The 24,025-nt window shown below is 38.4% G+C and overlaps 1 protein-coding gene across 2 annotated transcripts in view; it reads right to left on the bottom strand.

Moving 5' to 3' along the window:
• Window positions 1-24,025, bottom strand: part of gosr1 (golgi SNAP receptor complex member 1) — a 107,244-nt gene that overhangs the window by 5,371 nt on the left and 77,848 nt on the right. For both annotated transcript variants that reach the window (XM_073053377.1, XM_073053379.1), the window contains exons 7-8: window positions 18,776-18,805; window positions 3,065-3,147 (exon numbers count right to left, since the gene is read on the bottom strand). In XM_073053377.1, coding sequence (XP_072909478.1) covers window positions 3,065-3,147; window positions 18,776-18,805 — 113 coding nt within the window. The remainder of the gene's footprint in view (window positions 1-3,064; window positions 3,148-18,775; window positions 18,806-24,025) is intronic.

Raw genomic sequence — 24,025 nt, 5'->3', positions numbered from 1 at the left:
GCTAGCTATTGCCCATGTAGCAGACTTCCCCTCTTCATGCAGCTGATGAAATCAAAGGAACCAGCAGAGATCGATACTGTTTGACACAAGTGGCCTCGAGGTCCCTTGGGGTTTACTCCCAAACCCTTCCCCAAGAGTGGGTATAGCCACAAGGCGGCGGAGGGTTGAGATCAGAGCTTTCCTTCTCCTTTCTGAGCTGCCAATCACAGCTGATGAACGTCATCCGTCTGTAGCGACTGGTTTTAAGGTGCGAGTAACCTGCCTTTGTCCCTTCTCCTGTCATTAGAAACGGTTCAGTCAGGCTTAGTAGCTAAGTCACACATGAAGTCCACGAGCTGGACTTGATTGTCAGAGGCTATCTGAGATGCAAGTCATTAGGAGCATTTAATAGTTAGTGGGTGCTTATCCCTACTACCATCCTCAGTTATAACAACCTTAAGTCACCTGACTTATAGAGATTTATAAAAAATCATGAGGGGCATAAGACGTACAAAAAAGCTGGATGGACTCAGCAGGTCGGGCAGCATCCGTCGAAAGAAGCAGTCAGCGTTTCGAGTCGAAATCCTTCGTCAGGACTAAAGGTTAACGTTTCGACCCGAAACGCTGACTGCTTCTTTCGACGGATGCTGCCCGACCTGCTGAGTTCATCCAGCTTTTTTGTACGTCTTGATTTGACCACAGCATCTGCAGTGCACTTTGTGTTTATAAGGGGCATAAGATAAGATGATTAGCATAGACTTTTTTGCTAGGGTAGGGGAGTGCTAAATTAAGCAGTAAAGGAAGATTTAAAAGGTACCTGAAGGGTAGGTTTTTCACAGAGAGGGTGTGCATATATGGAATGAGCTGCTAGGAAGTGGGACAATTACAGCGTTTAAAAGACATTTATATAGATACATGGGTAGAAAAGGTTTTGAGACACGTGGGCCAAATGGAACTAGTTCAGTTAGGCAAGTTGCTCAGCATGGGTCTATGACTCCAGTTCAAGGGGTTTATTGTTCTTTAAGAGGCACCAACAGCAATATTTCCACATGGTCTAACTGCTAACAGCCTGGAAGTAAATTCTTATGGGCATTTGTACTTACTTTTGAAGTAATTTCACAGTATTAGGAATTTGATTCTTAGCATTCTGCTGATGAAAATGGCTTATTACTTCCAAACAGCAGGATCTTGTCAGAAAGGAATACTGTAACAAGCTGCAAAAAAGTTGGCTGCTGTGTTTAATAGAGCCCAATATTACTCCATAGCTATTAAAAATTTGCTAATGAAATTGAGAAAATATTAAATAGTTAGAGGTTGAATAACAATTAAAATGTGTTTTGCTACAGAATTTGATGACCACAATGCAAATATGGCTAAACTGCAACAGCCTTGTCTCTACCGTCTTTGACATAAACTTGTTCAATAAACTGGTGGCAAACTATCTCAAGCATTTATCACAGTACAGTTATTCAACACTGGCTTCAGATCTACTAACATCTTCCAACTAAGATTTACATCTCAATTTTCAGTTCTCTTTATAGAAGTCCCAACAGGAGCACACAAATTGCAGGGAATGCATTAAACAAATTGCAAAGTCAAAGAGTGCACACATTACAGAAAATCCTAACAAATTAAAAGTATAATAATGCCAAGAGGGTTACCAATGAAAAATGGAATTTAACAATGATAAATGTGAGGTGATGCACTTTAAGAGAAATAATACAGCTTGAAGCAACACGATGAATAGAAGAGTCCGGTTGAATATCGAGGAGATGGAGCTTGACTTTCCTGAAGGTGGCAGCACAGTGAGATACAATAAGTGACAGCATTTGGGACATATTCCTTTGGTAGTGAGAGTACAGAATATAAAAGTAGGGAGCTTCTGGTATAACTATAATAACCTTGATTAGGCCACAGCTGGAGTGTGTAGTTCTGGTTGTCATACCTTTGGAAGGATGTGATTTCTCTGGAGAGGAGGAGAAGTGGCTCATCAGAATGTTACCAAGGAGAGAGGGCCTTAATTATGAAAAGAGATTGAATAGGATGGGTCTGTTTCCCTTGAGAACAAGGAGGCTAAAGAGTGGACTTGATTAGAAATACAAAATAGTGAACAATAGTGAAAATAATGAACATCTGAATCACCAAGGCAGAGAATACTATGTGCCAAGTGCTAGAAAACACAATTAGTGCATGGGCATGTTAGATTTCTGTGCTATATGACACGATGGGTTTCATTGTGTGTCAGTATGTTTTTAATGTTAAAGACAATACATGAATGTAAAATGGGCATGTTATGCTGGCCACGGAATGTATGGCGACACTTATGGGCTGCCTCTAATGCATCCATAGGTTATGTTGGTTGTTAATGTAAATGAATATTTCACTATTTGTGTCGCTGTACATGTGATAAATAAATGAATCTGAATCTGAAGTTTGCTGCATACTTGCAAAAGTTAAAAGTTTACCCTTTTTACAATTTAAACCATTCCTCAACATGATTGTCTAACAAGAATTAAAAGCATTCATAACAGAGTTATATTTAACTTCCATGTTAAAGAGATAATGCATATGTGAATTATTCACTACAGATGATACCCAAATACTTACTTTGGGAGCCAGGGGTGGGGGGGAATCTACTAAAGTAAATCTTTGCTTCATTAAAGACACTGTACAGCAGGAGCAATGGCTCATTATATCCTTTAGTTAGTTTTTATTCAAATCTACTTGTTTTCTAAATAAATTAAGCAGACATCCAAAATTTGATGTTTGAAAACTATGTTGTGCATTCTGCCTTGAAATGTTGCCTTTAATTCTTCAAGAAAAATTACGCCAACACTATTAAAAATGCAAATGTTTTGATCCAACACAGCAATGCTGCACAAAGTAATTTAATGAAGTTTAAAAACACCCCTTTTGGATCCCACTCAAGGGTTCACACCTCTCAGACGCTCCACTAAACGACTGAGTACAGTCTTTCATGTAGCTATGGTTCAAGTCCATTAGCCTGCTTCAGTACATTTCACCTTCCAATTTATTCTCGCCTGAAAACTATGAGCGATATAAAAGCACTTTTTGAAAAGGATACTGGCCAAGGAGTTCACTTTGCTCTGTATCGTCTTCAGCATTCCTCGTTGTGATGTCACATTTTCTTTAGTTGCCATGGCGATGCTAAAGAAAGAAAAACACATCATTGCTAAGAATAGCTTGCTTAGTCTGCTACAATTTCCAAGCTGAACTGACAGAAAATCAAAATATCCACAGTCTGTTTCGTTGATACATGTGACTTGCACCAGCAATCTGGGTATTCCCACAGCAGCTCACCTTATGAATTCTCTAAAATTAATCTTCATCTACCCTGGACTTTATTTGGTCTCTGCATCTACTTAATAAATGTGCAAACATGCCACTTTTATTTCTAAATGTGCATTCTCAATATTAGCATGATGAAATCCACCGAGGCCAATAACAAGACAGATTCAACACACCAATGAGCGCACTGAGCTTCTTTCAGCTAGGCAAGCTGAAATGCAAAAGGAATTTAACACCCCGCAATACTTAATGGTCTTTGTCTAAAGGTGGCTTATGCTTCTTACTTCTTGATCTGTGTATCTGCCTTGTGTTCCCTTCAGGAGAAGTTTTTTGAACAATTTAAACAATGAAGGAAGTGAGGGTGGGTTCATAATAACTTTCCTTCAACCTACCGAGGAATGTGGAAGGAAGAAGTGGAGACCAAACTGAAATCAGATAGCGACAGGTAAAACTGAGATTAAACAATGGGAGACTTTTCAAGTCCTATTTGAAATACAAGCTATACACATTTACATTAGTGTAAGTGATAGGGAAACTAGAGTTAGAACTCCCAAGTTCAGTCAAAACATTTAAATAATATGATAAAACAAACAAAAATGCATGCTACGGACAAAGGTGAATAATATATCAGTTCCACAATGTGCAATGCCTATAAAAGTATTCACCACCCTCTTGGAAGTCTTCATGTTTCATTGTTTTACAACATTGAATCACAGTGGATTTAATCTGGCTTTTTTGACACGAGCAACAGAAAAAGACCCTCGTGTCAAATGTAAAAACAGATCTCTACAAAGTGATCTATATATCAGTTACAAATATAAAATGCAAAATAATTCACCCCCTTGACACACCAAATCATCACTGGTGCAGCCAATTGGTTTTAAAGTCATTAAATCAGTTAAATGGCGATCACTGTGTGCAGTCAAGGTGTTTCAATTGACTGTAGTAAAAATACACCTGTATCTGGAAGGTTCAATTGCTGCTGAGTCAGTATCCTGGCAAAACTTACACCATGAAGACAAAAGACCACTTTAAGAAACTCTGCAAAAAGTTATTGGAAATCACAAGTCACAAGATGGATACAAGAAAATTTCCAAGTCACTGAATATCATCAAGAAATGAAAATAATACAGTACCGCTATAAATCTGCCTATAGCACGCCATCCTAAAAAATTGAGTGACCATGTAAGAAGGGAAGGCCACCAAGAGACCTACGACAACTCTGGAGGAGTTACAAGCTTCAGTGGCTGAGATGGCAAAGAGAAAGCCACCGTTGGAAAAAAAAATTCACATGAAATATTGGCTAAAGTTTGCCGGAAGGCACGTGGGAGACTCTGAAGTCAGCTTTTCCGCCATCAGACTAAACACTATGTTTGGCTTAAGCCAAACACCGCACATCATCAAAAACACACCAAACCCTATCATGAAGTATGGTGGTGACTGCATCATGATGTGGGGATGCTTCACTCCAACACATCCTGGAAGGCTTGTGAAGGTAGAGGGTAAAATGAATTAATTAAAATGCTGGGAAATCCTGGAGGAAAACCCGTTGCAGTCTGCAAGAGAACTGTCTCGGCCCGAAAAGTTGACTGCCCATTTCAACAGATGCTGCCCGACCTGCTGAGTTCATCCAGCGTGTTTGTATGTGTTGATTTGACCACAGCATCTGCAGTATACTTTGTGTTTACTTGGGAGATTTGTTTTCCAACAAGACAATGACCCCAAACTAAAAGCCAAAGCTCCAGAGGAACGGCTTAAAAACAACAAAGTTAATGTCCTGGAGTGACCAAGCCAGAATCCAGACCTCAATCCAATTGAGAACTTGTGGCTGGACTTGGAAAGGACTGTTCACTCACAATCCTCATGCAATCTGACAGAACTATCCACACAAACTCAAGGCTGTAATTGCTGCCAAAGGTGCATCTACTAATATTGACTTGAAGGAAGTAAGTAATTATGCAATTATTTTGCATTTAATAATTGAAATAAATTTAGACCTATTTGTAGAAATTTGTTTCCACTTTGACATGAAAGAATCTTTTCTATTGATCAGTGTCAAAAAAGCCAAATATAAAACCACTGCGATTCAATGTTGTAAAACAATAAATCATGAAAACTTCTGGGGGGGGGGGGCAGAATGGAAGGTGAATACTGTTTAGGCACTGTATATACTAACCTCAAATGAGACATGGAAAATAAAAACAAAATAGCCACATCAAGGATGGAGAGCAGAACCATAAAAGGGAACGTAAACAAAACATTTACAGGCATTAAGTAGGAAGTGGAAAGTATCCTTAGAGGCCAAAAAATGCAGAGGGTAGGGCTCAAATACTTAACAGGACCTTATGATGGTTTCCCAAGGAAGGGTAAAGGTAGTGGCTTAGGTACAAAGAAGGATGATGATGGGAATATGGGCAATGCCATCTAAATGGATTTTCAGAAAGATGAAGAGCAAAATTGAGGTTCTCAGGATAAAGGAGCCAATAGCAACATGAACAAAAATAAGTGGCTCAAGGACAAAAGCAGTCATGGTAAGGAGTTGTTTTCTCCAATTGGAGGATGACACAACAGTAGCGTTCCTCCGGGTTCTAGTATTAGGACCAAAGCTGTTTGTCCACAAATTAATTATCTAGCAGTTGGTAATATGGAGTCGAAGTTCACAATTTCCATTGACTCAATCTCGGAGATATGTTAAACAAATGAGGAAGGGTGAGAGAGTGAGGAGTTATAGAAACGCCGGCAGTTTGGAAATTTAATAAACAGTGTTTGATAAACATTATTGATAAAAGTTAAAGAAGATGCAAAGGTAATACCATCTAAATGGTACTATTCTGAAGAACACAGTTACAGACAGATGCAAGTGTACAAATGCATATATTTTTGAAAGTGGCAAAATGCTGAGGGAGACATTAGTAAATCACATACGATGTTGGGCTCCGTATCTCAGAAAGGATGTGTTGTCATTGGAGAGAGTCCAGAGGATGATTCCAGGAAGGAAGGGGGTTAACATATGAGGAGCATTTGACAGCTTTTGGCCTGTACTTACTGGAATTTAGAAGAATGCAGGGTGATCTCATTGAAACCTACTGAAAGTTAAAAGAGCTAGATAGGGTGGGTGTAGAGAGGATGTTTCCTGTGGTGGGGGTATCTAAAATTAGAGGGCACAGCCTCAAAATTGAAGGATGACCCTTTAAGAAAGGAGGAATTTTTTTAGCCAGAGAGTAGTAAATTTGAGGAACACTTTGCCACAAACTGTGGCGGAGGCCAAGTCTGTGCATATATTTAAGCCGAAGTTGATCGTTTCCTGATTGGTCAAGGCATCAAAGGATATGGTGAGAAGGCTGGTGTATAGGGTTGAGTGGGGTCTGGGATCAGCCATGATGGAATAGTGGAGCAGACTAGATGGGCTGAATGGCCTAATTCTGCTCCTATGTCTTATCCAATGTACTCTGCACTCTAAATTACACCATAAGCACTGTCTCTGGATGAGAACCTAAGGTTTCAGGTTTGCAAATAATATTTTATTTATTGCAAATAATATATTAACCCTGACTCTTCATTCTTGCCTCCAAAACAACTGGAAAGAATTAGCTTCTATTGACTTGTTTGTACAATTACACCCAGTGGGCACTTTATTAGGTACGCCTCCTCATTAATGCAAAATCTAATCAGCCAATCACATGACAGCAACTCAATGCATAAAAGCAGGCAGACATGTTCAAGAGGTTCAATTGCTGTTCAGACCAAAGATCAGAATGGGCAAGAGATGTGATCTAAGTGACGTGGACCATGTAATGACTGTTGGAGTCTGACAAAGTGGTTTAAGTATCTCAGAAATTGCGGATCTCCAGGGGTTTTCATGCACAACAGTCTTTAGAGTTCTTACAACAATGTTTCAAGAAACCAAAAAAAAAATCCAGTGAGTGGCAGTTCTGTGGGTGAAAATAATGAGAGCAGTCAGACTGGTTCAAGCTGACAGGAAGGCAGCAGTAACTCGAATAACCATGTGTTGTACAAAAGAACATATTTGAACATAGAACTTTGAAGTGCATGGGCTACGAAGCAGAAAACCACACAGAGTTCCACTCATGTAGCTAATAAAATGGCCACTGAGTGTATATAGAATTAAGAAAAAGATCATTTGAATAATGTATTTCAGAATTTGAATGCATAGCTGTGATATTGTCATGGGCCTTGGATGTGTGCATGCTTTTAATTATCTAATAAAAGGTAAGATGGTGTTCTTTTTCAAAAATAAAATCCATTTCCCATGATTACTGATTTGAGCATCATTTCATAAGGGACAACAAGAAAGGATTTTAATTTATGTTAAATTGAGACAACACTCTTGGATTCCAATTAGTATGAAATAAATCTTAAACTAAGAACTACAATATTCTTCAAACTTCAATATCTGTACACCAAACAATACTTCTGACTCCAGAAATCTCTTTAAACTATACAGAGCCTTCATGATTAACAATCAGTTTTTAAAACATTCCTTCTATATGCTTCCTTTTTTAGGATACAGTGATGTATGCCACAAAGCCCTCAATAAACATCTAGGTACTTGTAGCCCTGAAGAGTGTATGCCAGAAGGTAAAATCCAACACAGATCAATTTCCTTTTCTAAATTTCTATTTAGTACTGAGATTTAAGGTTCATCTTAAAACACAATACAGTCCATACCATTTTGGTACTTGTCACTGTGAAAATACGCCAATATGCTTAAACTGGAAATAAATTTCACCAATTTCTCTATAGATTTACTGCTATGAAATTCATACAGAGTGCGCATTCAGCAAATGACCACAAAGCACTAGTTCAGTATACTGGTGAGCGTGGAAACAGTCCACGCACAGTGTCCAGCATTTTCTTCAGTAACAAAACCTACAGGGTAAGATGGGAATTGAGTACAAACATTGACAGAGACCAACAGATAGACACAGACCAAATGATCAGTTTGTGTGCTTAGGGGGGTGGGGGTTGTGGTTCTATGCAAACAAAACAAACTTGTAAGAAAGATAAGGGCAGATAGAGATATTGATATTGGGACAGTCGTTTAAAAGATCAACTCTAAAGACAAGATGGAAAAAGTTGGAGTTAGGAGAGAATAAAAGTACATTTTCTCTAATCCACTTTTTTGCTTATATTTCAATTTGTTCAGGATTCATATGTATCAACAAAAGTGTGCAGAAGCTTAAATTAAAATTCTCATTCTTTTTCAAATTCCTACCAAGGGTTTCTAAATTCTATTTCTAATCTCCACCGGACATGTAAACTTCTTGGTAATCCATGGATTCTTACCTCTTGTTAATTCCAGAATGATAAAAATGGAAGCTATGCCATTGATTGGTTTAAAAAAAAGGTTACAAGTTTTCTATTGGGTTTCTTTGTTTTGTTGTTGCCTGTGGGAAGACGAATCTTAAGGTTGTATAAAGTATACGCACTTAGATAATAAATTAATTGTGAACTTTGAAATCTTTAAACTCTCTTTGCTTCTTCAAGATGTTCCAAGCCTTTGGCCAATGCTTTAATACCCCTATGCGACTGGGTGTCAATTTCTGTTTGTGATGTGTCTTGGTACATTTTACTATATTTAAGATACTTTCAAATGGAAGCTGTTGCTGTGGGTGCTGCACTTTTACATCAAAAGCATGCAATGACATTGAACACGTGATGAAAAAAATATTGCTGGATAATAAACAGAAGAAAGTCTGCCGATACTGGAAATTCAAAGCACCACTCACAAAATGCTGAAGGAACTCAGCAGGTCATCATCTATGGAAACAAATAAACCATTGACATTTTGAGCCGACACCTTTCTTCAGGTCCTGGAGAAGGGTCTTAGCCCGAAACTTCAACTTGGTTATTCATTTCCACAGATGCTGCTTGACTTGCTGAGTTCCTCTAGCATTCTATGCGTGTTGCTGGATATTTTATGTTTAATATGGGACATCCTTTTGACTTTCCTAAATCATGCCATATGAAGTTCACTCTGTCCCATGATACAGAAATAAAGTCAAGAGGCAGCTGTAAACGCTGCTACTTGAAGAGAGATAATTTAATCAGTTCATATTTTTTCTTCTTTTTGACACAATGGGGGGAATCCAGCCCAATTTTGTCCTGAAAATAACTAAATTGTTTTTAGCTTAATGATTATAGCCTGTTTTAAAAGAAAGTCATCATAAACTTGTCAAATATATGTTAATTGCACTGCAGAAAGCCTCAATATAACCTTGTTTATTAATCCCACTTCTAAAATGAGAAACCTGCACATAAAACAAGAAAAAATAACTTTTTTTCTTGTTTAAAATATCTCATTTCTCTTACCAACTGAGTAAGATACTCATGCTGTCTGTAAGATGGCACGTGATTGGGAACAGCAATTTGTCAAATTTAAAATCAATGCCTTTTGGTAGGGTGAGATTAATTAAGTCAAATCAGGTAGATAGGATGCCTGTCAAATTTGCATTTTAGCTGATTCTACCTTAATAGACAATAGGTGCAGGAGTAGGTCATTCGGCCCTTCTAGCCAGCACCACCATTCACTGTGATCATGGCTCATCATACACAATCAGTACCAGCACCAGCACCAAAAGAAGTACAAACTTACAAAAATATGCAACATTCAAATCGTGGTTTATACAGTTATGCCTCATCAGCTATAAAGCTATAACAAGATTTGGTTTGGATGCCTGTCTCCTTCCTGTAATGAAATGGGAGATATGAGAAAACTTCATTGTTGTGTAATTTTTAGAAGCAATTGGAAAGACAATTATTATGTAGTATGCTTTGTGATTTTGAGATCCAAGCCCAGTTGATTTTTGAGTTGCTTTAAATTTCAATATACTGTAGTAGGTTTCCAGATTAATCAGTTGACTGATCTCTTCTACTTAGTGTTATATGGTTTATTAATGGAAAGCTTTCAGGAAACATTGATGTTTTCACTAAAAGGATTATATTTTTATGGTTAACAGCTGTGGCCTTTCAATGCTCATGTTAGCAACTGAGCTATGAATCAATATAAAATTGTCAAAAGTGAGGGACTTCTGATCTTTAGCAATGACATACCCATTGGGATTAATTAGTTCCTGTGTCATGGGGGAATGCATTTAAATCAGCACCAATTTCCTAAATGTTTATTAGTAATCATTCATTTACATTTTCCACATAGATATCTGGATGAGAAAATCAAAAGAAACTGATTGAGACACTCTACATGTTCAATTTTCTGAATAAAGTTAATTTTGTAAATATGAGTGGTTTAATGTGCATTGTTTTATCTCAGTTCAAGATCTTTCCCATGCTTGAGAAGATAATACTTACAGTCAGAGTAATGACTGAAATAAATCACATGACAAAACAGTGAAAGAATTTTTAAAGCTGTAAACAAGTAAAGACATTGAAGGCCGTTTCCCTTGTGAGCAAATAATGAAGGGAAGAAATTTAAAACAAATTTAAGAGGGTCTAAAGGAGGTTCATGAGAACAAGTCAAGGACCAGACAGTACAGCCTCAGATTAGAAGGACATCCCTTTAGAACAGAGATGAGGAGGAATTGCTTCCTCCTTCTCCTTTTCCCCTCTGCCATCTATTTTCTGAATGGACATTGAACTTACAAATACTACTTCACTACTTTTTTTATTTCAATTTTTGCACTACTTATTTAACTATTTAATACATATAAAGTTATTGTAATTCAGTATTTTTCTATTATTATGTATTGCATTACACTGCTGCTGCAAAGGCAACAAATTTCACAACATACGCTGGTGATTCTGATTCTGATCCCCAGAATGAAAAGGTTACCGTATGAGGAACATTGATGGCTCTGGGCTTTTACTTGCTGGTGTTTAGAAGAATGAGGGGAATTTCGTTGAAACCTATTGAATATTGAAAAGCCTAGACAGAGTGGATGTGGACAGGATATTTCCTGTAGTGGGGAAGTCAAAGACCAGAGGGTACAACCTCAGAATAGAAGACATCCCTTTAAAACAGAGATGAGGAAGAATTGCTTTAGCCAGAGGGTGGTGAATCTGTGGAATTCATTCCGCAGACAGCTGTGGGAATATTTAAAGCAGAGGTTGATAGGCTCTTGGTTAGCAAGGGCATCAAAGGTTAAAGGGAGAAGACAAGAGAAAGGGGTGGAGAGGGATAATAAGTCAGCCATGATGAAATAGTAAAGTACACTTGACAGGCCAAATGGCCTAATTCTGCCCCTAAATCAAATGATCTAATAAAATGAATATACATCTCTCAAGTTCAACAACCTTGTATTCCACACAATTCTTTTCTTATATGTTCTGATGAGGGGACGTAGACCCACAATACTGATTGTTTTGCGTTCTACAGTTGCTGGTTTTACCAGCATTTCCTGGATACATTTCTCTTCCTGCCATCCTCATCTAACTCCTATAGTAGCCATTATGTTCAAACAGGGACTTAAAGAGAAGTCAAATTATATTGAGGAAGTTTATTATACAGAGCAGAAGAAACATAAATTCAAAAAAAAAATTCAAAGTCTGTATAAGACTCTTGATCAATTTCAACTGAGACAATGGTCCACAATATACATTGTTGCTGAGCTCACTGAGGTGAGATGCAAGCTACCCTCAATAATCTGCAGAAGCAACTTGATTCATAAAACAGGCCTGATTCGTGAGTTCTTGTGCAACCATCTATCTCCCCAAGGAACGTTTTTAATACTAACTATGCTCTGGCTTCAGGCTCAAAAACAAGTCAAAATTTCTGACATTCATATACACTGAAAAATAATCAAAACATATTAAAAATTAATCATACAATTAAAATATTAAAACTTGCTTTTTAAAGTGAATTAAAAATTTAGGAACAAGAAGAGACATTCAAAATAATTAAATATAATCAATTCTTTTACTTCCAAACTATGTATAATTCCAAGACAGTAAAAACCGCCAAGAGGACCACCATGGTCTAACTCCCCCTCTACTTGTGACATTTACTGGGAACAATGTATACAAAGGGCCTGAAGCATTTTTGAGGATTACTACCACCCATCCTACAATCTCTTTGACCCACTACCATCAGTGGGGTACAGGAGCATCAGGACTACGACTGCCAGACAGGGTAACAGCTTCTTCCCTCAGGCTATGTATGAGACTAATGAATACTCTGCCACCACCAAGGTCTTGTTTCTAGGCCAGCAGGCTGTTCACTGTTTACCTATGCTGTGCACTTCCCATGCATTTTAAATTATATTTTATTAACTTACTTGTTTGTGCACCGTAGTTCAGAGGAACATTGTTCTATTTGGTTGTATATCTGTTCAGTCAGATGACTGAACTTGAACTTAAATTAGTTGAAAAGTCTGTGTCCCTCAGAGCCATTCCCCTCCTAAAATGAATGATATTCTGTAAACTGCATCACTCTAACAATGAGTGGAACAAAGGGAATTTTTCCATTTGGATGAAAGTACATAGCATTTAAGTTTTTTCTAAGTTTTACATTCTTTTGTATAATTTGGCCTACTGGGCATTCCCTATAGCCCAGACTATGAAACAATACACAGACTTTAGAACACTAACAGCACATTACAAAGACAAAGGAAGTTGACTGCTGCTTAAAGGTTACATAAATAGGGCACATTGTAGCCTGTAAAAATCAAAAACAATTTTTCTAACAGTTGACCTTTAGTTTGCTTTAGCACTAAACTTCATTCGACTTCACTTGCCCCATCATAGAAATATTTCCACAACGTATGGACTCACTTTCAAGGACTCTTCATCTCATGTTCTCAATATTTATTGCATATTTATCTATTTATTATTATTATTCCTTTCTTTTAGTTTGTTCTCTTTTACACACTGGTTGAATGCCCAAGTTGCTGCAGTCTTTCATTGATTCTTTTATGATTACTATTTTATTATGAATTTATTGAGTATGCCCACAAGAAAATCAATCTCAGGGTTGTATATGGTGACATATATTTACTTTGATAATATATTTACTTTGAACTATTTCCAGCTGATCCCTTTTTATCATGTTTTTCTCACTTGACATGTTCCAATAGGCCCAGACCTAATAAACTTAACAACACATTACATAGAGCTAACCGTCCCTTAACTACCACATTATTTCACCTTATCAAAAAAATTGCTTTTGTTCCAACCTTTATCCTCCCCATCTCTTTTGGTCACCTACTGAATGGTCCCCTTAGCCATTTCTCTTTCCATACTACATTACCTGACCGACTGACCACTCAACACTTTTTTGGTTTTATTTCAGATTTCCAGCATTTGCAGTTAAAAAAAAAATTAATTTAGTACCATATAAAGGCAAAATGGGAGACAGTGGAGAATTGGCAGAATATGGTAGGAAAAGAAATTGCTTTAGTGGAAGATTAGTTAAATGGGTGATTGATCGTTGGCATGGAAGCATTGCTGTGATGTCTAAATGGCAACTATTTCAAAAATGCATTTACTCAATAACTCTACTTCGTAAGGAGGCTAAAGAGGTTTGGCATGTCCCCTTTGATCCTCACCAATTTATAATAGCGCACTGGAGAAACCATCTTATCCAGACAAATCATGGCTTGGTATGGCCGTTGCTCTGCCCATGACTGCAAGAAACTACAGAGCTGTGGACTCAGCTCAGTAAATCACAGCAACGAGTCTCCAATGGACTTTGTCTATGATTTTTGTTGCCTTCCGTAAAACGACCAGCATAACCAAAGACTCATCCAGCCTGGACACTCTCTCCTCACCCTAAAAGAACATACAACCAGGCTCAAGGACAGTTTCTTTTGCTATAAGACTATTGGACTACTGACCTCACCATCTACCTTGTTATGACCATTCACCTTATTGTCAACCTACACTGTACTTTCTCTGTAACACCTTCTTCTGTAATAATTACAGTCATACAGCCCAGAAATAGACCCTTTTGCCCAACTTGTCAAAGCCAACCACAGCATCCTCCCCACAAGTCCCAGTTGCCTGCATATAATCCACAACCCTCAAAGCCCCTCCCGTCCATGTGTCTATCCAAATGCTTCTTAAATGTTGCAACTGTAACACCTCAATCACTTCCTCTGGCAACTCATTCCAGGTAATCACCACCTGTGTAGTAAAGGCGTTACCTCTCAGGTCACTTTTAAATCTCTTTCCTCTTGTCTGTGGTGGTGGTGTAGTGGTATCCGCATCCGGATTTCGGAACAAGAGATCTTGGGTTCAAATCCAGCTGGCTTCTTGCAAACTTTCCGCCTGCGCTGGGTTGAGCATCGCGATAGCAACTTGGCCTCGTAAAACAGACAAATGCTAAAAAAACGACGAGGTGCAGGGAAGGACTTGACCTTTTTACCCTATCTGTGCCCTCTTGGTTGACTCCACAGCCTTGGGGAAAAGACAATGATCACCTTATCCATAAACCTCATGATTTTATTAAAGAGGTCACCCTTCATTCTCCTGCACTTCAGGGAATAAAAATCCAGCGTTACCAATCTCTCCCTATAACACAGACCCTCTAGTCCTGGCAACATCCTCATAAGTCTCTTCTGCACCATTTCCAGCTTGACAATGCCTTTCCCGTAACAGGGTGACCAAAACTGCATACAATACTCCAAGTTCTGGCCTTATCAATAACTTAAGTAACTGCAACACACTCCCCTACTCCCGAACTCGATGCTCTAACTGCAGAAGGCCTGCATGCTCAATGCCTTCTTCAGCACCTTGTGTACTTGCTGGGCCTCTTTCAGCAAACTGTGCACTTATCCCTCCTATTCTGGTTTATCCAAAGTGAAATCCCTTTGCTATTTCTCAGCCTATCTCCCTAATATAGCAAGATCTTTTTGCAATTCAATGTAACCAGCTTCACTCTCCATGAGACCCCTAGGCCTAATTTAATGTCATCACAAATTTGCTTATCATGCCACATATAATAATTTCCAAATCATTTACAGTCCCAATGCTGACCCCAAGAGCAGCCTACAAGCCATGGTGGGTGTTGGTTGGAGAATCAACCTTCAACCATCCATCACTCTGTGCTTCCTATTATCGAACCAATTCTGAATCCACCTCACTAGCTCCCAATGAATCCCATGTGAACTAACCTTCCAAATCAGCCTGCCATGCTTGTCAAAGGCCTTACTAAATTACATATAGACTACATCCACTACCCTAATTTTATCTAACCCCATAGTTACCTCTTCGAAAAACTCCAAAAGATTCGTCAGACATACACCCACGTACAAAAACCACGCTGACTATTCCTGATTAGGCCTTGATTCTCCAAGTGATGGTAGATTTTGTTCTTCAGAATTCTCTCCAGTAACTGCCCTGCAACTGAAGTCAAGTTCCCTGGCCTGTCCTTGCTACTCTACTTGAACAATAGAACAACAGAATCCCTGTGTGGTCTTCTGGAGCTTCGCCAGTGGCTAACAACCAAACAAATATTTACAAAGGCCTCTGCAATTTCTTCTTTGGCCTCCAATAATGTCTTGGTTAGGCCCTGGGGCCTAAAGTGCTTAATGTGCACTTAATGTGTTTTAAAGCTGCAATTGACTCATAATATGCATACGACCCAAAGCCTCACTATGTACTACCCTCTTTTGTTTGGCATCCATGATATAACCAGTCAAGACCAAGAGAAAAAAAACCCATTAAAAATCTTCGTCATCTTCTACAGCTCCACAGAGGTGGCCCTGATGGTCTTTAAGCAGACCAGTCTCTCACCTTTACTGTTAACATAACTGAAGAACTTATAACCATATAACAATTACAGCATGGAAACAGGCCATCTCTCCCTTCCAGTCAGTGCCGAACCATTACTCTCACCTAGTCCCACCGACCTGCACTCAATCCATAACCCTCCATTCCTTTCCTGTCCATATACCTATCCAATTTTTTTTTAGGTGACAATATCGAACCTGCTTCTACCACTTCTACTGGAAGCTCGTTCCACACAGCTACCACTCTCTGAGTAAAGTTGTTCCCCCTCGTGTTACTCCTAAACTTTTGCCCCCTAACTCTCAACTCATGTTCTCTTGTTTGAATCTCCCCTACTCTCAATGGAAAAAGCCTATCCACGTCAAATCTATCTAACCCCCTCATAATTTTAAATACCTTTATCAAGTCCCCCCGCAACCTTCAACGCTCCAAAAAATAAAGACCTAACTTGTTCAACCTTTCTCTGTAACTTAGGTGTTGAAACCCAGGTAACGTTCTAGTAAATCTCCTCTGTACACTCTCTATTTTGTTGACATCTTTCCTATAATTCGGTGACCAGAACTGTATACAATACTCCAAATTTGGCCTCACCAATTTAACATTACATCCCAACTCCTATACTCAATGCTCTGATTTATAAAGGCCAGCATACCAAAAGCTTTCTTCACCACCCTATCCACATGAGATTCCACCTTCAGGGAACTATGCACCATTATTCCTAGGTCACTCTGTCCTACCGCATTCCTCAAGGCCCTACCATTTACCATGTATATCCTATTTTGATTAGTCCTACCAAAATGTAGAATCTCACACTTATCAGCATTAAACTCCATCTGCCATCTTTCAGCCCACTCTTCTAACTGGCCTAAATCTCTCTGCAAGCTTTGAAAACCTACTTCATTATCCACAACGCCACCTATCTGCATACTTACTAATGGAATTTACCACCCCATCATCCAGTTCATTAATGTATATGACATTAATTAACTTCTTGCCAAATCCATCTCATAGCCTCTTTTTTTGCCCTCCTGATATCTCTCTTCAGCCTGATCAGATTTCCAGTCAGACAAAATGCTGGAGGAAGTCAGCAAGTCAGGGTATTGATATTGTTTGATATCAAAATCAAATTCTAGCTTATTACAAATAGAAGTTATTAACAAAGAGAACAATGATAACTGCTATATTTTAGACTGTCTTCTCCTTGAATATATAACAGGAACATAACACTGAGAAATTGGTGGATGAAGTTCATCATTGTCAAAAGGTAATCAAAAATTGGTACACAAATTGGGCCACAGGGTAATGTGTGTATTTAATGGGTTGGGGATGGTTTAAAGGAGAGAAAATTTCGAGGGATAAATCAGTTGCTTAAAGGCTGATGGCTGCTGCTAATGGAGTGCCACTAAATAAGCACTGGGCTTTCAGCTAGTTGCAATCTGTATTAGTGGTTTACACTATGTGGCCACATGAGTGGAAACATGCATGTTTTCTGCTGCTGTAGCCTACCCATTTCAAGGTTTGAAGTGTGTGTTCAGTGATGCTCTTTTGCACATCACTTTGATAATGTGTGGTTATCTGAGTTACTGTCGCCTTCCACCAGTCTGGCCATTCTCCTCTGACCTCTCTGATTAACAAGGAATTTTTGCCCAAGGTACTGTGGCTCACTGGAAATTTTCTGTACCATTCTCTGTAAACTCCAGAGACAGTTGTGTGTGAAAATTCCAGGAGATAAGCAGTTTCTAAGATACTCAACCACTCCGTCTAGAACCAACAATCATTCCATGGTCAAAGTCACTTAGATCACGTTTCTTCCCCATTCTGATATTTGGTCTGAACAAAAACTGAACCTCTTGACCATGTCTGCATGACTAGCTGATTAGATATTTGCATTAATAAGCGGGAATATCTAATAAAGTGGCTTCTGTGGGTAGAAGCAGTGCTGATAAATGGAGTATGAAACTCAAAGTGAATCAGTGAATATAGTGATCAAGTAGGAACAGGAATTGATATCTGTTGACTGGCAGAGTAATGACAGTTCTAATTCCTGTTTTAATTCCCTATGTCCCAAATATTCCAGAATCGTAAAAGTACATGAAGGAGGTACTTGTTGTAGCTTGCTTGTAAGTAGGAATGCAGCATTAGGGTCACTTGTACATATGGTTTTTCTGACAAGTTTGCGTGGTAATGATGAGAAAGATGAAGAGATTATCATTTTGCCATTCCTTTGACTGAGTTTATCACAAGTCAATCCTCAAAAGTGAAAAGGCAACCCTTAAATCAGTAGCCAAAAGTGGGACAGATGACTCAGCTGTCAATTTATCAACAATAATGGATGTATCTGTTTAAGAGGAAGTTTCACATGCAGAATTATATTGTATACCTGTTTTGGATGGTAGTCTTAAAATATTTGTCACAGTCAGACAAAATAGGCAATCTTTTGCTCTTCCTCTGTGTTCTAGCAGCATTGGTAATCTATTGCAAGCACACTAAGTCTACATTTGTGCTTTTCTTGGAAAAGAATATGCACATCTGCTTGGGATTTGGGCAGTGATTGATTTTACTATGCAGAGAGCTCAGCCATAGTCACATTCTAATGTATTTTATTAGAGTATAAAAAAAATCCCAGCTTCTGCTGCATTTTGTAATACATAAAATAAAAACACAAGACAGGAGAAAATTTTGTACTTGGAATCAAACCATAAATTCACTTCATGGATGAACTTGAAGTGTAAACTTGCATGTAAGCTTTGAAATCATATTAATAAATTTGCTCATATTGCCTTACCTTATTGTGTCTTCTATCAGCCGATCTGAGCTGCAAAAGGAAAAAACAAATTAAAATGAGAAAATTATATGCAATTCGTATCCTAACTTCAATATTCAGTTGTTTCTATGCAAACTGCTGAGAAATATATTTAGCATAGTACTTTCACATTTTCAGCTGTGTCCCAGTAGAATGCAAGAGAACAGCAAGAAATTAATCATACAGATATAGTCTATTTTTATTTACCTACTACAGGTCTTCAGCAAATAAATGAAGGTGGCCTGGGAACAGGCATCCTTTTTCCCAAGGTCTAAGATGAACTACTTTGCTAAAAATTGGCTCAACATTCACTCCCTCCAAAATACCTGGTACACTGTTAGAGGCATTTCTTACATCTGTAGTATGCCAATTTTTTTCTTATGATAACCTAAGAACATTACAAATCATAAGAAATAGCAGAGTTACACTGTTTTGTGCCCGTTGTGCTTTTCTGTAGTATTACACATGTTCATCTTTCACCTCAGGGACACTTCGCACACTAACTTCATATCTCTTAATTTGCTTAATATCTAAAATATTTCATAGGGTTGAGTGTTCTCTAATCTTGGAAATTTATTTGCAAATGTTTCGTCACCAAGTGTGAAGACATTGTTGGTGAGCTGTTGATTGTGGTGTGTCCTCTGAATGCTTGGCCTTTATGGACTTTTCAATTATTCCGAAAGCTCAGCTGCAATGTGGGAAAGAAATCTTGTCACTGATTGGTTGTGCGGTGAACTTTGTGCATTGTGGTTTGGAATTCTGCCCGCATCTGCTCATAAGTAGGATCGAGGTCTACATGTTTGTTTACAGAATTGTTCATGGAAAACCACACTTCTAGGAATACTCTTGCATGCCGAGTGTTCACTTGCGCCATGACTTTCACTAATGCCCAGTCAACTTTGTATCTCTCTTGGTCTTCATGGATAGAGACTGTATACTGACGATGTCTCCTCGCATGGTGAAAAAATGTTTGCAAGTCAATCGCCAAGACTGGAGAACAACTCAACCCAACCATCAATCACCTGAGCTACATATCTTCTGGATTATTTCCACCTAAGTATCTATCATTTTCTGGAATTCTGCACTTGTGGGGGCAATGGAGGTTCAATTGTTGAGTATATTCAAGACAAAGATTCTTTACCCTCTCGGTAAAAAAAAATTATTTTCAACTCTCTGTAGTCTAAGGCCAATTGCTTATTTTGAGACTGAACCCTGGTACTGGATACTTCAGTCTCAACATCCCTGAAGAATTCTGTATATTTCAATGATATCATCTCTAAATATGAGAGAATATTTAGAGGAACTCATTAAAATATGCAGAATTTTAAATTTTCCATCTGCTTGAATTCTTATCCAGCAAACCCACCATTTTAGGAATCATTCTGATGTAAATTTGTTGCAATCGCTCCATCATATATGGAACATTCCTAAGGTTGGGAACCAGATCTATCCAATGTGGCCCTACGTAAAGTTGAGGCATTATAAGACATTGGTAAGACCACATTTGGAGTATCATCAGGAGTTTTAGACACCTCATCTAAGAAAGGATGTGCTGGCATTGGAGAAAGTCAGAAGACATTTATGAGCAAGATTCTGGAAATGAAAGGGATAATGTCTGAGGAGCACTTGATGGCTCTCGGCCTATACTTGCTGAAAGAATGAGGAGGGAACTCATTAAAACCTATTGAATTTCAAGATAAAGTGGACGTGGAGAGAAATTTTCCAATAGTGGAAGAATCTAGGATTAGAGGGCACAGCCTCAGAATACAAGGATGTTCCTTCAGAACAGAGATAAGGAGAAATTTAAGCTTAAGGTAAAAGAACACTTACGGGCAAGTGATCATAATATGATTGAACTCACCCTGAAATTTGAGAAGCAGCAGCTAAAGTCAGATGTATCAGTATTACAATGAACTAAAGGGAATTACAGAGCCATGAGAGAGGAGTTGGCACGCAATGATCGGAAAAGAACACTGGCAGGGATGATGGCAGAGCAGCAATGGCTTGAATTTCTGGAAGCAATTCGGAAGGCACAGGACCCTTTAGAAGGGTCTCGGTCTGAAACATCGACTGTACTCCTTTCCATAGATGCTGCCTGGCTGGCTGAGTTCCTTGAGCATTTTGTGTGTGTTACTTGGATTTCCAGCATCTGCAGATTTTTTTCTTGTTTTGATTGCCATAACTAGAAGTTACCATAACTAGAGAGAAGGTTCTTGGGAAACTGAAAGGTCTGAAGGTAGATAAGTCATCTGGACCAGTTGGTGTACACTCCAGGGTTCTGAAAGAGGTGGTTGAAGAGACTGTGGAGGCATTAGTAATGATCTTTCAAGAAGCACATAATAAAACAGGCTGAAGTCAGCATGGTTTCCTCCAGGGAAAATCTTGCCTAACAAACCTGTTGGAATTCTATGAAGTAATAAGCAGGATACACAAAGGAGAATTGGATGATATTGTATACTTGGATTTTCAGAAGGCCTTTGACAAGGTGCCACACAAGGCTGCTTAACTAGCTATGACCCCATGGTATTACAAGAACAATTCTAGCATGGATAAACCAGTGGCTGATTGGCAGGAGGCAAAGAGTGGGAATAAAGGGAGCCTTTTCTGACCGGCTACTGGTGACTAGTGGTGCTCCACAGCGGTCTGTATTGGGACAGATTCTTTTTACGTTATATGTCAATGATTTAGATGTTAGAATTAATGGTTTTGTTGCAAAGTTTGCAGACAATATGAAGATAGGTGGAGAGGCAGGTAGTTTTGAGGAAGTAGAAAGGCTACAGAAGGACTTAGAATAGGAAAATGGGCAAGAAATGGCAGATGGAACATTGTCAGGAAGTGTATGGTCATGCACTTTGGTAGAAGAAATGAAAAGGTTGACAACTTTCTAAATGGAGAAAAAATACAAAAATCAAAGGTGCAACAGGACTTGGGAGAACTTGTACAGGAATCCCTAAAGGTTAACTAGCAGGTTGAGTCTATGGTGAGGAAGGCAAGTACAATGTTAGCATTCATTTCAAGAGGACTCAAATATAAAAACAAGGATGTAATGTTGAGACTTTATAAAACACTGGTGAGGCCTCACTTGGAGTACTGTGAACAGTTTTGGACCCCTTATGTGAGAAGGGATGTGCTGAAACTGGAGGGGGTTCAAAGGAGGTTCACAAAAATTATTTCAGGATTGAATGGCTTGTCATATTGTTATATGGTTATATGAAGAGCATTTGATGGCTCTGGGCCTGTATTCACTGGAATTGAGAAGAATGAGGGGTGACCTCATTGAAATCTACTGAATGGTGAAAGGCCTTGATAGAGTGAATGTTGCAAGGATGTTTCCAATTCTGAGAGAGTCTAAAACCAGAGGACACAGCCTCAGAATAGAGCGCCGTCCTTTTAGAATGGAGATGAGGAGGAATTTAGTCAAATGTGGTGAATCTGTGGAATTCTTTGCCACAGGCAGCTGTGGAGGCCAAATCTTTGTATATATTTAAGGCAGAGGTTGATCGATCCTTGACCAATTGTGAAGGGATATGGGAAGAAGCCAGGAGATTCGGGCTGAGCGGAAAACTGGATCAGTCAAGATGAAATGGCCTAATTTTGCTCCTATATCTTATGGTCTTAATTTTGCCAGAGGGCTTTCGAGGTCAAGCTATTGGATATATTTAAAATTGAGGTTGATAGGCTCTTGATTAGTAACGGCGACAAAGGTTACCGGCAGAGGTCAGGGAATGGGGTTGTGAAGGATAATAAATCAGCCATGATCGAATGGTGGATCAAGCTTGATGGGCAAGTAGCCTAATTCTGTTCCTATGTCTTATGGTCTTGCATAACTGAAGTATGACAACTTTATTTATATGTTCAAATTCTCCTGCAGTAATAACCAACATGCCATTTAGCCTCATAATTGCTTGTTGAACCTGCACGTCAACTTTCAATGGTTTTGTATAATGACCTCCTGTGAACTTTTTCACTCTACAACCTTATGCCATCTAAAAAAGTACTTATAATATTTTCCAAGGTGGATTACCTCACATTTTTCTCATTTTAAATGCTATTTAGTCCTTGTCAAATAAGTTAATATGCCTGAAGACTCTCTACATTCTTCTTCCAGCCTGTAAGTTTACCTCATTTTGTAGATGACCAAATCACTTCATGTTGGTTCAAAACCCTCAGTGCCTAGGTGGCCATTTCTTGCCAGCCCAGGTCAACGAGTCTTTCCTTTTCCTTTACAAATTATAAAGGGTGACATAATTTTTCAAAACTTCATTAACTATTCTCTTGAAATGTACTAAATATTTGTATTTAGAGAACCTCAATCTATTTAAAATAAAATGCTTTCAGTAATTTAAAAAAAACAATAATTCTACTTAATTTTTAAGCCCATGGGAGCGTTGTATCGATTGAGAGACCAGTTCTGAAGAGAAGCTGTTCACTATGCTATAAATTACATGAAAAATTAAACTACATGGAAAACACAAAGTATTTTCATAATTTTATAACTTAGATTCGCAAATACAGTGGATTCTGTTTAATCTGGGCAGTTGCTTATTTGAGACAACTCCTTAAAGAACAAAAACCATACGAGAAAATAGCTGGATTCAAAGGTGTTAAAGGTACATTTAATGTCAGAAAAATGTATACAATATACATCCTGAAATGCTTTCGTTTATTTGGAACACTACGTCGCTTAATTGGGACAGAAAGCTGTTGCTGAACGGTTTTTAACTAGCATCAGTTGCATGCACTTGTGTGGCTGTTAGACTCTACGTGCTTAGAGCAAACAGTTTTTGAATAGCGTCAGTAGCATGTATTTGTGTTCAAAAAGCAGTGATTTTTGTCACTGATTGTTGGCGAGAAGTAGAAAGACAATTCAGAACTGTTTTTGCTCACTGTGGCTTCAAACATTCAGGCTTGGAGATGCCAGAAACAGATGTTAGACATAATGGAATCAGTTGCGTTCACTAGTGTGCAGTATCCATTTGAGGCAATGTATGCCGGTTCAAAAAGCAATGATTTTTGATTGTGTTGTTCTTTTATTTTGACTTTATGCAGGAAGGAGATGAAGGTAGTCTATTATCGGCAGTAGATGTCTGTGCTGATTTTGTTCATTTACTGTTTAACATATGGACACAGCAGGGATGAATTCTTCAGTCAATGACTATTAGGAATTAATGCACAGTGTAGAATACTGTAGTTGTATTGTTCTGCATTTAATTTAAATGCATTATTTGTTAC

This window comes from Hemitrygon akajei, chromosome 8 (assembly GCF_048418815.1).
Source record: "Hemitrygon akajei chromosome 8, sHemAka1.3, whole genome shotgun sequence".
In the NCBI taxonomy this organism is placed as follows: Eukaryota; Metazoa; Chordata; class Chondrichthyes; order Myliobatiformes; family Dasyatidae; genus Hemitrygon; species Hemitrygon akajei.
Note: the sequence above shows the minus strand (reverse complement) of the source record. Positions and strands in the feature narration are given on the sequence as shown.